The 18,123-nt window shown below is 39.7% G+C and overlaps 1 protein-coding gene across 1 annotated transcript; it reads left to right on the top strand.

Moving 5' to 3' along the window:
* The first annotated feature begins 16,955 nt into the window (after nt 1-16,955).
* LOC147480973 (uncharacterized) lies at nt 16,956-17,435 on the top strand. The gene has a single exon (XM_086578795.1). The coding sequence runs from the start codon at nt 16,956-16,958 to the stop codon at nt 17,433-17,435; it is 480 nt and encodes a 159-aa protein (XP_086434921.1).
* The last annotated feature ends 688 nt before the right edge of the window (nt 17,436-18,123 follow it).

Genomic DNA, 18,123 nt, shown 5'->3' with positions numbered 1-18,123 from the left:
AGGTTAGCTAAGTGGTCTGTACAACTGTTAGAATATGATATAATGTATATCCCCTGAATCTCCCAAAAAGGTCAGGCACTAGCAGAGTTCTTGGGATATTTTCCAATGACGTACACAGGGTACAACTCAACAGTCCTTAGTTTAGATGATAGTACCCTACATGAATGCTGAAATAAGCTCCCACATCCTTGGGAGCCATGCTCCGGATGGCCACTGTTTGTGGATGGATCTTCAAACAATAGAAGAGCAGGAATTGGAGCTGTTTTAGTTACTCCTAACAACATGCGACTGGAGAAATCCATTCAGCTAGGGTGGAGTGCATTCAATAACGAAGTAGAGTATGAGGCGATTCTGGCGGGCCTCACAATGGCTCTCTATCTTGGCATAACTCAGCTAGCAATTTATAGTGACTCCCAATTGGTTGTGTTTCAAGTTGATGGTGGCTATGAGGCCAGAGATGAGCGGATGACAAAATATCTGTAACTGGTAAGAGGTCTTCAGAGCAAGTACGAGAACATTCAGTTCTATCAACTACCCCGCTCAGAAAATCAACACGCAAATGCACTGGCATATGTGGCCACAATGTTGGGCAACAACGAGTCACGCTCCATACCTGTAGAGTTCTTGGACAAAGCAAGCATCCATGCACCCAGTGTGGCCACAGACTGTGTTCTTCCAGCCACCGAACCGAGATGGATGGATCCATATAGGTCTTACCTTACAGATGGGACTCTTCCCAAAGATAGGAATGCGACTACTATCAAAGGTGCCAAGATTCACCCTTATCAGGGATGATTTCTGCAAGAAGTCATTCCTGGGACCTCACTGATAAGAGCCCAAAAATGTGGTTTTAACCCCTTAGCCATCATACTTTTAGACCAATTATGTGAGTAATAATTAAGAGTTAATACTGATTACGTGTTTTTTATGCATTTCAGGCTTCAAAGTCCATGATGTGCAGAAATGTGCCACTTTAGTTAGATAAAGGAGAAAAGGTCGGTTGCTAAAGAGTTCTGTGATTAAAGGCCAAGATTCAAGAAGACAAAGCCTTTGTAAGCCCGGTCAAAAGCTGAAAAGTCGACGCGGGCAGAAACATCACACAAAGTCAGCAGAACTTCCAAAGGCCGTATCTTTGGACTCAGACCTCGGAATTGGGCCTACCTTATGTCAAAACGACCGGCTCGGAAAGAGATTTCCAATGGTCTAATCCTTGACCCAATCAGAGGAGCAAAAGTGGACGAAAAGTCTGTTGAAGCCAACTGCAGCTGAAGAGGCCTTTTTAGACTGAAAGAATTGGGTTTTGGGCCTGATTCTCTGGCCCAAAACATGGCTCCAAGCCCATGCACGATTTTTGGATCTGAAAGTATAAAAACAAAAGCTTAGCTCTTTGTTAATGGTAGATAGTTAGACCTAGATTAAAAATTTGATTAGTTAGCCTCCATTAATTAGTTTTAGAACTTAGTTTAGAATTTCAATTAGTTAATTAATTAGTTTTTCATATCTTGTTTTAGATCTAGTTTCATGTTTAATTAATTACTTTAGAACAAAGTAGATTATTAATTTAGTATTTGAATCATTGTTTTATTATAATTATAATGCTAATAGAGGTATCGTTCTGGTAAATAATAACTATCAAAATCCACCCTTAAATAATTCACGCGAGATAGTTCCAAATACACCACACCACCCGCGACTACTACACCCACACAATCGGATTGTCTTGACACCTTCATACAAGTGAGCCAAAAACTTTTCCAAACCATGGCTCAATCTAACTAACAGCTTCTACAATCCGTTAATAATTTAAGCCAACAGTTGGCCCAAGATAAAACCTAACCCAATGATGTGTTTCCAGGTCACGCAATACCTAATCCTAAAACAACAAACACAGCCTTTGAGATAACCGATAATACTAGTAATGAATATGAAAATGTAGGTGAACTAAATGCCATTACCACTCTCCGTTCTGGCAGAGTGGTTGATAACAAAGTAACTATGCCTATAGTTACCCCACCAGTAGCCCCTACACCTGTTATTTTACTAGATACCGAAATAGAAACTGAAGAGCCTACCACTGTAGAGGTACCAGTTACAACACAACCTAAGAAACAGAAAGCCAAGGTTAAACATCCAGGTGATACATATGCTAAATATAGAGAGAAACCACCGTTTCCATAAAAATTAGCCATGTTAACTAGGGATACAAATTATAAGGAGATTAGAGGACGTTTTCAAGAATCTAACTATAAACCTTCATTTCCTCGAAGCTATTAAAAAGCTACCACACCATGCTAAGTTTCTTAAGGAGTTGTGTACTACTAGGCGTAAGACCAATATACCAAAAGACACCTTTTTAACAGAACAATTCCCAACTCTATCTGAACATAATGAAATTGTTAAGTACAAAGACTCTAGTCGTCCTACTGTACAATGCACCTTAGGAGATTCCTATACGACGACCGCATTATTAGACCTGGGGGCTAGTGTTAACTTACTCCCATTTTATTTGTATAGACAAATAGGTCTAGATGAGATGTAACCCACTAAAATGATGTTGCAATTAGCTGATCGGTCTATTAAGTATCCTGAGGGTGTGGTTGAAAATGTGCTGGTAAAAGTTCAGGATTTCTACTATCCGGCTGATTTTGTCATCCTCGATACAGAAGTCGCTAACGACTCTGTCCCGATCATCTTAGGGCGTCCTTTCCTAGCAACTGCCAATGCACTCATTAATTGCCGCGATGGATTGATGTCCATGTCTTTTAGCCATCTTGCGGTTGAAGTAAATGTTTTTAAAACAAAGACACATTTACCCGATTCATCTATGGATGGAGAGGTTAGCATGATCGAGAGCTTCGCTCGAGATTATTTCAACAACACGTTCCCTGATAATCATATGCCCAAATTTCTTTCCTTTGGAAGTTCAGACTCCAACATTTTCATCCCTACATTAGTCGATACACATATTATGGATGAGGATGAGATAGATGACTTTCTCAAAGATATAGAGGACTACCATAGTAATATGGATATGACCAATCTAGATGAGGAATTCGATGAGTTTCTTAGAGCAGGTGATGATTCACCCTATCAAGAACTACTTTGGACAACATCCACCTCGACTCCCCTCCTTCCACCTGTTCAAAGGAATCTCGAGTTTGCACTCGATCCTTTTGTTTCTCCTGTGCTTCATAATTTATTAAATCCAACTAGTAAACAAATACTTCAGAAGGACAAACCATTTGACACCTTCATTTTCAGACTTGAGACAATCCTTACCTACACCATGAATGAGTTTTGTGCTAAACCCACATCCTCATTGTTTACATGCTTTCCTTCTACAACTTATCCATATCCACCATATCTTCCACAACCATTCACTTTTCCACACTTATTCACTAGAACACCCTCTCGTTCAGAGACGAAAAAGAAGGTGCATGCTAGGTTACGTTATAGGTCTATCCGACTTCGCTTTCAGTTCACTAGGTTGCGTCATCGGAAATCTTGGTGCTTGATTGTGTTTGGATATGTTTTCTGTGATATTTATTTATGGAATGATCCACAACTATTTCGGTTGTTGATATATGATAAACTGCATATTCATACATATGTTTAGATAAAGTCTCGAAAGTATCGACTATAAACCGACTTCGGTTTTTGTGTTTGGTGCATTTCCTTTTATTTCCAGATATTGGTGAGTGCACCATTAAGGTAACCGGGCCCTCCCTATGGAGTGTGTGATTGTAAGTACCGGATCCTAAGTCCACGTTTAACAGAATTCACGTTTTCCACTCTTGCATGTTTTCTCGGATTTTTGAGTCATGTTTCTCTATGGGGTGAATTATGTCCTTATTGCTTATTGTTTTTCCTTATAAAAGTAAAAAAATATTAAATAATAAACATAGTAATCTAGAAATTCTCGGGAATCTGACTTTAAAAGACCCACTTTCAAAAAAAAAAAAAAAAAAAAAAATTTTTTTCTAAACTCTGTTGTAAAAAAAAAAAAAATTTGGGGGTGGGGTGTTCGTGTTTCCTTCCTAGAATGTTTTATGTCCCATTAGAGTTGTTTAGGCCGTTTAATTGTATTTCGATTCGGGTTGACATTATCTATGAATTTAGAGTTCATTCGTTCGCATAATGTATGTCATGCACGCACTTCGAGGTGTTTTATACTATCTTATATGTCATCCACGGTCGGAATAGAGTGTTTTATGGATCATTGGATTGGAAATTCTCTCCTGATCATTTCCATATCTCATTCACAAAAATCGGACCGATAACGAAGCGGCAATATTAGTTTGAAGTCGCGCTAAAAATCGACAAAATTCGAAAAATTCGAATTGGGCTTGGGCTAACTTCAGCAGCGCACTCAAGCCCCTTTACCTTCACACCAACAGTCGCGATCTTCATCCTCCCAAACCGCCATTAACAATAAAAACAAAGCTTTAAACCCTAACATAAAAAAAAAGAAGAGAAAACCAATACACCCACGCCAAACATCCAAACCCACTCCAAATCTTCTCAAAACTGTACCACCACCACGTCCACCAATTTAAATCACCAAAAACCACTAAAAAATAAAGAAATTCACACTGCCGCGCCACCACACCACCACCACCATCGTTTTTTTGTGAGGTTGTCCCTCATTGCTTCCCCACTACATTCCAAACACTCCAATGGCTCAACAACGCCGGATTTTGCCATAGCAAGCATTTACTGGCGACCACTTCGCACCGTTTTACGGTGATGAAATGATTAGTAGAGATTGGAATAGCTTGTGGTACTCCACCAATGCCTTCTACCACGAAGAGTTAGTCCGACGGTTTTATAACACGAGGGAGTTGGATGGGAGTAGAATTTTTGTTACGGTGGTAAAGAGGAGGAAGGAACTAACTGCTGGGTTGTTGGCTGAGATTCTAGGCATTCCGCCTAGAATCCATCTTGATGCGACGTTACAGGAGTCCCAATATACTGGGATCGAGCCGTTGATGAACGCGACTATTACCGAAGGGAACTACAATGCGAGCTCGCATTGTGTTCGCCAGGCATCCCTCAGAACCAACCAACCGGGTTGCTACAAATTCGATGGATTGGTCTAACGCCCTAGGGAAGGAGAAGGTCAGCGACATCGGTCTGAACTGCCTCCACATTCTATGGATACTCCAGGAGCAGAAGTACGAGTTCTGCATTTTGGAGTTTTTGCTTAGCATGATTAGGGGAGTGGGAAAGTCTATTGCACCTCTCCCTGTTTTGATAACCATGATCATCTTTGAAGTTGAGAGTGACTCCGTCGTCGATAGGGACTTACCTCACCCTACACCAAATCCTCGTTATTTATAAGGATTGTGTCCAACGAGTTTGGAGGTTGCCCGAGGATAGGGTAGAGGGGACGAGGAGGATGGTGGAAATGAGAATGACTTCGGAGGATGAGGAGGACTTGACTTGTTTTGATGTCGATACTTTGGAGAGGTGTTGGTCGATCTGAGAATGCATGGCTGTGATTTATCGGGGCATCGCTCACTCAATACTATTTGCGAAGACCTCCCGAACTTCGACAGGCTACTATCCACCATAACTTTGAGATTCGTACCCGAGAGGATGAGCGGTGGGAACACAGGATGAGGGCGAGCTAGAAGCTTCGGCGCCCGCCAATATGCTTGCACGCTTTCCACCTCACGGGGATTCTCCTTCTGAGGAAACATCATCGAGGCATGAGCGTCGTCACCGAAAGACGAATGGTGTTGGCCCATCGGGAGCTCAGGAGCCATCTCCTGAGCGTGTTCCCTCCGCTACCAGTACCGACGTGTTTAGGGATAGTATAGCTTGATGATTTTTATTTGTAGTTTTATTATTGTTAGTTATTTTAATGTAAGTTTTAATTCCGTAATTTGAATTTTGTAGTGAAAGGGCATTTAACGCCAATATTAATATAATGTCGTTATTTTCATCGTGCATGGTTGTTTAATGTTGATCCCACTTTCCCAAATTGTTTGGGGGCGGTATTATTTAGTCCAGCATGATTTTTATATGACCCCCATTTTTTTTTTAAAGTTATTTCGGAGTCAGGGTGAGAATATTGCCGATTAGGCATATCTATGAATAAATATCATGGTAGGATGAAATCTCGATAAAATAAGCAGGTTCTATCCTAAATTCAACCTAAAAGATACTAGGGTTGTTTTAGAATCAAGAATATGAGTTGTTTCCGCTTTGGTTTTGAAAATTTTAGTATTTTCGAAATTGCCGTAAAAACTTTTTGGCAACTTCCTGATCCGTTTTAGCAACTTAAAACCTATAAAAACTTCATTCATTCTACACTCACAACCCACACTACACCTAACTTCCATCACTCACCTTTCACTCCCACGTTTCCGGTTGTTCTTCACCATTTTCAAAAAATCAAGATTCTGACCTCTGGCGCTTGATGGAGCGCACCTGCACCCTAGTCTTTGTTAGAAATTTTGCACTGAGCGCACCTGCACCCAAGGTGAGTGGGACTCGCCCCCAAACACTGGAACTCGAAAATCATCAGAGCGCACCTGCGCCCTGACCTCCGTAAACACAAAAATTTCCAGTTTTCTGCGGGTTGTTCCCGGATCATTTGCAGCTGTTCCAGAGCATCATTTTGAGATGACATCTCCTACAACAATATCGGAACAGTCTTTTGAAGATTTGTTCAAAAGCACTACTTATGGTGCTTGGTTTCGCGAGGCGATCACATACGTAGGCTGGGAACCGCTTATGGTAAGACCTGCTGAACTTTATTCTCCAACACTAGCATCTTATTTTTACGATAACTGCATTTTCTTTGAGAGACTGGATGGAAATTACTAATCAACATTAATGATTAACCAATGGAAATTACCAGGTTCTTGCTAGCATTTGTTCTTGGACTTGCTATGCCCGCTGAAATACAAGACCCATGGTGTTATTGGTAGATAATATGCATGTCTACACTTATGAGTTTTTGCATGAGTCGTATGGGGCAGGCATTTTCCGTATCGAGGACCAAGGGGACTATAAAATCGCTTTTGGTAGCCTGTCCATGAACATAGGAACTGTTATGTTTTGGATCATGCTAAACATTTTAGGGGAATGGCATTTTTCTTCTGTGAATGATGCCACTTGCAGCGTCTTCCTTGCTTTAGCCACAGGACGTATGTGCCATGACCTTCCCAGAACCTTGATGTCTAGTTTAGCTCGAGCTCATAACATGAGGCATAAGTACCTTCTTATGCCTGTTCTAATTTCCCATATTATGCTATGTTTCTTCCCTATTTTTTGTACACGTTTCACGGATTGGATTACGGTCGACACTGTACGACCCACCAATAGTATTATTCGATCTTTCCGTGCAATGACTTGGCAAGGGTGGAGGATACAACCTCATCAGGTTGCACCCTACACCCGTCCGACCCAAGTAAATGCTTTAATAGGTTAGCAATAATAGATGATAAATGGCGGGAAGCCTGGCAAATTATCATGACATGGCAGGATGTGAAGGAACCTCATTTCTTTATAGAAGAAGAGGATGAGGAGGATGATGAATAAAGCGGGAGATAAGGTAAGTTTTAATTCTAGTTAGTGTCTGCTTATGTCCCAAGCAATTTGATTCTTGTTAACCCCATAATGGGTGGAACTCTTATAGAGTTGCGTCAGTTTTTATATTAGTATGTTTTAACCTTATTTTGCAGATGTTCCAGAATTTTCACGCGTTTCCATGGTATTTTTCTACCCTCTTTATTTAAATGCTTTGAGGACAAAACATGCTTCTTGTTTGGGGGGGGGGGGGCATAGAAACACGTGTAATTAAGGCATCTGTTAGGATATAGATAGGTATAATATGCATTTGTTTTCTAGTTAATATTTCAAAAATTCAAAAATATAAATAAATAAGTTATGTTATACACTTAGGAATATTGGTATTGTTTTCATTCTCTATGCTTTTAATAATCTAGAAGTCTCACGTAGCTTTTGTATTAGAATAATTTTTAGAAACTTAGGTTAATATGTAGGTAATAATCTTTGCATCTATCTATAAATATATTACATGACTATCTATGATTGATAGCATCAAGTTTCTGAACTCTAGGCTAGAGTATTTATTCTACAAATCCTGTAAGAATATAGCCTAAAGCCTTATATGAGTGGAACATTTGAGAAATGACACAAGGGAGAAGTAAAATCCAGATAGAGAAATCACACGTCCACTTGCTTGATCACTATGCCATATCCTAAGCGAGAATTTAGGCCCTCTTTGGATTGATATAGCGAGAAATTCAAACCTATGAATTATTTTCCACTAGTCGCCCCTCTGAGCCTTTCTTTAGCCTTTCATAAACCACAAATCCTTTACCCTGTTCAAAACAAAACAAAATAAAAAAAAAAATTCAACCTACCCAATTTAGATAAGTCTGAGAATAGAATGAGGAAGAAAGAAGAAGAGAAAAACCTGTGTAAACAAAAGTTAGTTAATTTCTTCAGAAAATAAAGAAAAGAAGTTTCCATCCAAAGAAAAGAAAAATAAAAATAGAAATAAAATAAAAACTCCAAAAAAATAGAATAAAAGGAGTCAAAAGCCAAAGAAAAAGAAAAAAAATATATGGCTAAGGATGGAAACAAAGTGTAGAAGCAAAAGTAAATAACAAGGTCTTCTCTAGTTACATAATATGAAGACTCTATTATCTCAGACTTGTCCTTTTTGAATATCCATTTCCTTCCATCTTAAACCATCTCCTAATCCCCGCAACACCTTATAAAGACCTCTAGCTCAACTAGGAATAGGTTAGTGTGATAGTAAGTGGCAGATGTGTTTGATCGACTCCGGCTTCCTTGTTGTCATTGAGATTGTAAGGTAAAGTGTGCCCACTGCACACTAGAGTAGCAAAACTTGAGTGGAAAAATCAGAGTGTTGTATCTTGACTATTATTGTGAGAACCTACTTAAGGACGCTTATTCGAAGTTTCAAAACTAACCCTGCTAGGCATTTCATAGTATTACTCATTGTATATATGTTTATTGTAGATGATTGATTATTATGCACATATTAGCTTAGGTTTCGACTTGATTACTCTATGTGCATTGCTAGTGAGAGGTATAGTTAATTTAGAGAATGAATAAGGAAACAATAGTTTTATTTCTTAGTCGTTGTAGTATAGATGAAGTTTGTGAGTACCTTCACTGGAAAACTCTCACGAGGCTATAACTCATCCACTAGGGAATTCCTAGTGGTTTAAGGCCTTGTTGCATATGGTCAATGCAATCGCACTCAAATAAACGAGAGTAGATAAAACTCCATTTTGGTCACTTATTCTAATTTCTCATCTTTGCTTGAGGACAAGCAAAATGCTGTTTGGGGTGGTTTGATAAGAGCCCAAAACTATAGTTTTAACCCCTTAACCATCATACTTTTAGACCAATTATGTGAGTAATAATTAAGAGTTAATATCGATTCACGTGTTTTTATGCATTTCGTGCTTCAAAGTCCATGATGTGCGGAAATGTGCCACTTTAGCGAGATAAAGGAGCAAAGGTCGGTTGCTAAGGAGTTCCGTGATTAAAGGCCAAGATTCAAGAAGACAAAGCCTTTTTAAGCCCGGTCAAAAGCTAAAAAGTCGACGCGGGCAGAAACAGCACACAAAGTCAGCAGAACTTCCAAATGCCGTATCTTTGGACTCAAACCTCGGAATTGGGCCTACCTTATGTCAAAACGACCGGCTCGGAAAGAGATTTCCAATGGTCTAATCCTTAACCCAATCAGAGGAGCAAAAGTGGACAAAAAGTCTGTTGAAGCCAACTGCAATTGAAGAAGCCTTTCTGGACTGAAAGAATTGGGTTTTGGGCCTGATTCTCGGCCCAAAACATGGCTCCAAGCCTATGCACGATTTTTGGATCTGAAAGTATAAAAACAAAAGCTTAGCTCTTTGTTAATGGTAGATAGTTAGACCTAGATTAAAAATTTGATTAGTTAGCCTCCATTAATTAGTTTTAGAACTTAGTTTAGAATTTCAATTAGTTAATTAATTAGTTTTTCATATATTGTTTTAGATCTAGTTTCATGTTTAATTAATTACTTTAGAACAAAGTAGATTATTAATTTAATATTTGAATAATTGTTTTATTATTCATTAGATTAATAAAATAGTGTTCTTGGTAATCTAGTTTCATTTTCCATTTACTTATTTAGTTCAATTCATAGATTCAATTATTTGTCTTTATTAGATTGAAATAATTTTTGCATGAGTAGTTTCCATTTGAGTTTAAACAAGTAAAGTTCAAATCTTTATATCATGTCTTGTTCGAATTTGATTGGGAATGATAGCGTGATGATTCTCGGCTAAACCTCCATTAGAGGGGTTTGCGAAGCCTTGATGAAGGCTTGATTCGTGTTAATGTTGAATAGTCGTAATTTCCTTTCCACTCTAGAAATGATTAGTTCACCATGAGAATGGGTGTAATCGTTCACATGCTAGTTATGAATTGGTAGGAATGCCATGTGTAATTAGGGATTAGGAATAACCAGATTGTTCTGCGAAGTAGTTCAATTCGGATTACGATGATTCGTCGTTAGTTGATTAAGTTGAGCTAAGGTGGAATCAACCCCCCTCTAACTCCTTATCATAGAATCGACGTAGTATTTCCATAGTTGTTTAAATAGTCGACTAGTTGCATCGTAGTCTAGTTATCATTTCGTAAATCTCTCATTAGACTTAAAGTAGAGTAATTAGATTAGAAAACACAGCATGCGGAAGGACTAGGAGTGGACGAACTTTCTATTCCACTATATCTGTTCAATAGATCGAGAGTAGAACAATCTTTGATAAATTTAGGCACATAAGCAAGTTTTAGTTTACTTACGTTTTGAGTTTCATCGTTCATTTCGTAGGTAAACTTTATATCTTTTTATATTTATCACTCACCTACGATGGTTTTCTCCTAATCTTGCTGAATAGGTCATGCGAGAGGTATACAAAGGAATTTGTGGCAATCATGCTGGGGGTAAACACTCGCTTTCAAAATCCTAAGGCAAGGTTACTTTTGGCCTTACATACAAAAGGATGCGCAAGTTTTTGTTCGCAAGTGTGACAAATATCAACGATATGCTCCTCTCATCCATGGTCCTGCATCAGAATTACATCCATTGGCCAGCCTTTAGCCTTTTGCACAGTGGGAAACTGACATTGTAGGGCCTTTGCGACCCGCACTAGGAAATGTCAGATTCTTACTAGTCGCGATGGACTACTTCACCAAGTGGATAAAAGCAGTTCCCCTAATCTTCAATCGAGAGCAAGACGTCAGAAAGTTCTTTTGGACCAACATTGTATGCAAGTTTGGCATAGCCAAGGTCATCATCTCAGATAATGGGCAATAGTTCGCGGGAGGAGCTGTAGCCGAGCTTTGTGAAGAGTTCCACATCACTCATCTTTTCTCCACGCCTAGGTATCCACAAGGTAATGGCCAAATAGAGGCATCAAATAGAGTTATCCTGGATAACCTGAAATGCAAATTGGATGTTACGAAGGGTATGTGGGTTGAAGAATTTCCTAAGGTCGTGTGGGCATACCAAAATATACCAAGGCGATCCACCGGTGAGCCTCTGTTTTCAATAACCTACGGAATTGAAGTAGTGATACCTCCCAAACTCGTAGACCCTACTCAAAAGTCAGATGTGGTGCACACTTTAGATAATGAGGAACTGTTATGTAGAGAAATGGATCTCTTAGACGAAAAGCGGGAGGGTGCCGCCTTGTGATTGGTAGCCAAACAATAGATATTGAAACGATCTTATGACAAAAAGGTCCATGTTCGAGCATTCAAGTCTGGCGATTTGGTACTCCGTGAGATCCTAGAGCATAATGGAAAGCTTAGGCCGAACTGGGAGGGGCCCTACATTATTGAGAAGGTCGGGGAACTGGTTTTTACTACTTACGTACCATTGATGGAGAAGTTTTTGTCAAACCATGGAATGCCGAGCACCACCGCAAGTATTATCAGTAAATTATGATTTCACTCTTTCATTTGAATAATTTATCCTTTCATGTTCTCAATACAATTCCTCCACTTGCAATCGATTCTACTCCTTACATTTCACCTTTACTATCCTTTTTTATCCACTATGGACTAAGCCTTTAGGGTATTTGATTCTCATTATTTGTTCAAGTATATTGTATGTCTTGCACCAGAGATAATGAGTTTGGGACCGCTAAACTATATGCCAGTTCTTCTTTTGTTCCCAAAGAAACTGAACAATAAACCATTTCATTAAGATCTCATTACCGAGATCATCCTCAATGGGTTAAGCCTTAAGGGATAATAACCACGCTATCTGTTTAGTATACTGTATGCCAGTTTGACTTGGAACCAGCGATAGTGTTCTTGGGTACCTGAACTGTATGCCAGTTTCTTGTGTTCCCCAGACATCACCATTAGAGTTGCTAAGGATATTTGGGTGGGATCCAGATCCTAGCACATGATCATTGGCCTGGACTTCTGTCGGCATGATTATGCTGAGGAAGACTCCCCCTACTGTTGTTCTGGCGATACCTTATTTCTTTTTTAAATTAATAGGACCTATCGTTATTGACCACAATGTTGTGCTCATGGCACCGAGATACCCTCACATGAACATTCTGCAGGAACTGTTATTTCATAATGCAAATTTCTACAAACCGCAAAAACCCACGCGCAACGGAATTAATGGGGTTCACAGTTTTGGATAGAAAATCATACCTTTAGATCATCTTCTTGATATCTCTGAGAATCCAATAGCTATGAATCCGAATCAACAATCAACCCCTTGATCTTCTGTTGTATTCCTTTAGAATAGATTGGACGTTGTATGGGCAACGATCTACCAACCCCTTTCTTTCTCACAAAGCTAGATCTAATTTTGGATCTATCTTTCCTTGCCTCTCTTTTCAATCCAGTGAATAGTAGTTTTGGCCAAGAGAAAAAAGATTCTATTTATAGGCTACAACAGGGACCATGAGGAGAAATTAGGGTTGGGCCTCCTGATGGGCTTGGGCTTCCCATGTTCGTCTAGAATACACGGCTCAAGTCCGTCAACAGATGGCTTACTCCACTAAAGGCCATTGTTGTACTACCGCCTTAATCCCAAATTACGTGTTAGCGTTTATGGGCTCCATATTATATGCTCTTTGATCTCCCTGTGTTTAAGATATCGAATGTCCGTTGATTAAGTCAAGTTACTGACAACTACATTAATCAACTTCTTATGTCCTTGAGTAGTACCACTCAACCTCATTGTCATGTCAGAATAAATCCACCTACAGGGTTTATATGACAATCTTTTTGAGCTCCTCAAGGGGACATCATCAACCCAACTTCCTGCGGGTCACGGATTCCTTCTATAATCAACAGCACACCTTACATACAATGTCATTACCCAATCCATCGAGTTTGTTGATTCACAAATGAATCTCACTCATTGATGATTTAAAGCAATGTTCAATGCACGTAAGTGCCCGTTATTATATCCGGATTAAGAGAATAAGCATCCATAATAACAGAGGCGTTTGCTCTCTTATATAGTCAGTATAAAGAGAAACAACCTCACTTGGTCCTGTTCAATACACACAAAGTGTACTAGTGTAATCCTATAGTCAAGATAAACTAATACCAGACTATACTACAACCGTACCAATAGTTTGTCCAAATCCATCTAGGTTGTGAACGATTACTTATACTTTATAAGGTACTGATGATATGATCTTCTGTGTGTTCACACCATATCATCTACAACATAAAGTATTAGACACATGCATATAACTAATAACATATATAATATGCACAACATTTGCCCATATGATTCTTATTCAAAATATAAAGAATTAGAGTTAATACAAAAGTAATGCTTTTAGTATATAACCCTATCACATTCGCCCCCTTGGGACGTTATTTCTCTGCTATGATTATATTCTCTATAATGATTAAACCTAAATGGCCCCTATGATATCCTGATTAGATTCTAGGTAGGCCTTGGTTTAACCAATTTAGCTTGTTAGGGCCACCTATTATTGTTCCAAATAAACTTTTGGGGCATTAGGGGGTAGAATATGCATAGTAGTTCATATCATGTATATTGTATGTAACATAGATTGATTTAAATGCATACATAAATTAGAGGAGCTACAGAGCTCAGTAAGTAAAATGTATGTGAGTAACACAACTTAATATTACAAACCACCCATAGAAATAGAAAATATATATGACTAACACGGCTCAATATTACAAACCCAGAGAAATATTGTTTCTAAATAAATGTACCATGAGCTGATAAACATACCTTGAACTGAATAACTAAGTCTTTACTTAGCTTGTTGAGTAGGAATGGAATCAAGTTTTGGTTCTTTAGTAGTACTCGCAGGAACTGACGGTTGATCGAAACGGTTAACGGATGAACAGAGCATTCACCTAGAACAGGTACAGGCAGAACATGAATAGGAGGCAAGTCATCATCGGTTTCTTCGTTAGAAGATGAGGAAACGTCAGGCATGAGCTTGTTCTGAATTGCCGAGATACTGGTAGACATGTTAGGAAACAAGATGAAAGGGTTAGTCATTTGCCCTTGCTCATCCACCTGAGGAATGGATCTAGTAGCCTCAACAGCCTCTTCAAACTTAACTTGCTTAGTAGCGTTGAAGGAATCTTCAATGACATCAAGAACTCTTAAGGCAAAATGAACAGCGTTGTCAGCAGACCTCCTCTTCACCTCTTACACCACCTTAAAGTAAAACTCAGAAGTTTCTATTCGGATTGAAAAATGCAGGAGCCACATACCAGGGTTTGGTAAACAAAATGTTCGAAAGATTAATAGGCAACATTATGGAGGTATATGTGGACGATCTCCTGATCAAGAGTCTGAAACAGGGATATCATCTCTCCCACTTGAAACATGCCTTTGGTGTTCTTCGAGAATATTGCATGAAGCTCAACCCTACGAAATGTGCTTTCATTGTATCATCAGGAAAGTTTTTAGGGTACCTAGTTACTAAGAGAGGGATTGAGGCAAACCCAGATCAGATCCAAGCGCTCATAGAAATGCCCTCACCTAAAAACATGAAAGAGGTTCAAAAAGTTACAAGCAGGTTAGCAGCTCTGAACAGGTTCATCTCTAAGAGTTCAAATAAGTGCAAACCTATTTTAGTTACTGCGAAAGAACACTTCCTTCACATGGATAGAAGAATGCCAGAAAGCGTTCGATCAACTCAAAACATACCTGGGGGCACCACCAATCTTGTCAAAGCCTGTTGAAGGAGAAGTCCTGAGTCTTTATCTCTGTTCATTTTACTACGAAATCAGTTCTATACTGATATGCGTGGATGAAAAGAAGGTTGAAAAACCTATCTATTTCTTGAGTCGGATGTTCCTACCAGCAGAAACAAGGTACCTTAAACTCGAAAAGTCGCTTTAGCACTTGTTTTGCCGTAGAGAAATTACGACCGTACTTCCAGTACCACACCATCAGAGTGATCACAGAGTACCAATTGCGATCAGTTCTGGAATGACCAAATAGGTCGGGAAGGCTAGGTAAATGGTCTGTATAATTGTTAGAGTATGATATTATATACGTCCCCGGAATCTCAGAGAAGGGTCTGGCACTAACAGAATTCTTGGGAGATTTCCCAATGGCTTGCACGGGGTACAACTCAACCACCCCCAGTTCTGATGATGGCATCGTACTTGAATCTCCCAACACCTATCTAGACCCATGGGAGTAGAGCTCCGGATGGCAGCTGTTTGTGGATGGATCTTCAAATGATAGAGGGGCAGGAGTTGGAGTCGGAGCTATGTTAGTTACTCCTGACAATATGCGGCTGGAGAAATCTATCCGATTAGGTTGGAACGCCTCTAACAATGAGGCAGAGTATGAGGCGACACTTGCTGGCCTCACAATGGCCCTCGACCTGGGCCTAACACACCTTATAGTTTTTAGTGATTTACAACTGGTTGTGTTCCAAGTTGATGGAGGGTATGAGGCCAGGGACGAATGAATGGTCAAATACCTGGAACTGGTGAGGGGTTTTCAAGGAAAGTTTGAGAACATTCAGTTCTATCAACTGCCTTTATCTGAAAATCGACACACATATGCTTTGGCATATGCTGCCTCGATGTTAGGCAACAGTGAGTCACATTCCATCCCTATAGAGTTCCAAGAGAAATCTAGCATTCAGATCCCAGTTATAACAGTCTGTGTTGTTCCAGCCATTACTCCAAATTGAATGGATCCATATAAGTCCTACCTCAGAGACGGGACACTCCTTGAGGATAAGAATGTAACAAGGTGCCTGCTTACAAAGATACAAAGATTCACCCTCGTTGGAGATGATCTGTACAAGAAGTCCTTCCTGGGACTTCATCTCAGATGTCTCTCTCCACACCTCGCTGAACAGGTTATGCGAGAAGTTCATGAAGGAATTTGTGGCAACTATGCTGGGGGCAGAACACTAACTCTCAAGATCCTAAGGCAAGGGTACTTTTTGCCTTATATGTAAAAGAATGCACAAGTTTTTGCCCGCAAATGTGAAAAATGTCAACAATATGCTCTACTAATCCATGCTCCAACAACAAAACTGCACCCATTGGCCAGCCCATGGCTATTTGCATAGTGGGGAACTGACATTGTAGGACCTCTACCACCTACTCCTGGCAATGTCTGATTCTTATTAGTTGCGACGAATTACTTCACCAAGTTGATAGAAGCAGTTCCCCTTATCATTATTCGCAAACAGAACGTCAGAAAGTTCATTTGGAACAACATTGTCTGCAGGTTTGGCAAACCAAAAGTTATCATCTTAGATAATGGGCTACAGTTCGCTGGAGGATTGGTTGTGGAACTCTGTGAGGAGTTTGACATTACCCATCTGTTCTCAACTCCAAGGTACCCACAAGGCAATAGCCAGGCTGAAGGCTATAACAGGGTCATCTTAGATAACATGAAGTGTAAATTGGATGATGCAAAAGGTTTATGGGTTGAAGAACTACCTAAGGTCCTATGGTCATACCGAACTACACCCAGGCGGTCAACTGGTGAGTCCCCATTTTCATTGACCTACAGAACTGAAGCTGTTGTACCTCCAGAACTGGTAGCTCCCACTCAGAAGTTAGATGCTGTGAACACTCTGGACAATAAGGAGTTGTTATGTATAGAAATGGATCCCATAGATGAAAAGCGAGAAGGCACCGCCCTTCGCTTAGCTGCTAACCAGCAGATTCTAAAGAGATCATACGACAAGAGAGTCCGGATTCGATATTTCAAATCAGGAGATCTAGTTGTGCGTGAGATCCCAGAGCCCAACGGCAAGCTTTGGCCCAAATGGGAAGGGCCATACATCATCGATAAGGTTGGTCGAACTGTTTTTTATTATCTACGCACTGTTGAAGGGGACGTTCTTGTCAAACCATGGAACGCATAGTACCTTTGCAAGTACTATCAGTAAATTATTATTCTATGCTTTTCTATGTATTGTTTACTCCTCTCCAAGGCATCAATAAAGTTCTCCACAATGCCATCAAATTTATTCCTTGCATTAGTTCTTTATTTATGATTCACAATGGATTAAGTCTTTAGGGAATTATCTTCTCACTATTTGTTTAAGAATATTGTATGCCAATTTGCTTTAGAACCAGTGATACTGAGTATGGGAAAGATGAACTACATGCCAGATCCTTTCCCATTCCCAAGCAGCGGGAACTATACGCCAGTTCTTTCAAACTGCGATTATCCTCGATGGGTTAAACCTTTAGGGAATCCGACCACACTAACTATTTAGTAAATTGTATACTATTTGACTTTGAGCAAGAGATAGTGTTCTTGAGAGCCTGAACTATATGCCAGTTCCTATTGCTCTCGAAACATCAATATAGGAGTTGCTGGAAGATAAGGGTTGGATCCAAATCCTAGCACGCAAATCATGGGCCTGGAACTGTATCGGCATGAAGGCACTGAGGAAGACTCCCCAACTGCTGTTCTGGCGATAACCTATTTATTTTTTAAATAAATAGAACCTATCGTTATTAAACACAGTATCGTGCTCATGGCACCAAGTTACTTTCACAAAGATATATGACTTTCTTGCGATCGAACTCTTAATTACAGTTAAC

Source organism: Coptis chinensis, chromosome 8 (genome assembly GCF_015680905.1).
Source record: "Coptis chinensis isolate HL-2020 chromosome 8, ASM1568090v1, whole genome shotgun sequence".
Taxonomy (NCBI): Eukaryota; Viridiplantae; Streptophyta; class Magnoliopsida; order Ranunculales; family Ranunculaceae; genus Coptis; species Coptis chinensis.
The sequence above is the reverse complement of the archived record's forward strand: the minus strand, read 5'-3'. Positions and strand labels throughout refer to the sequence as shown.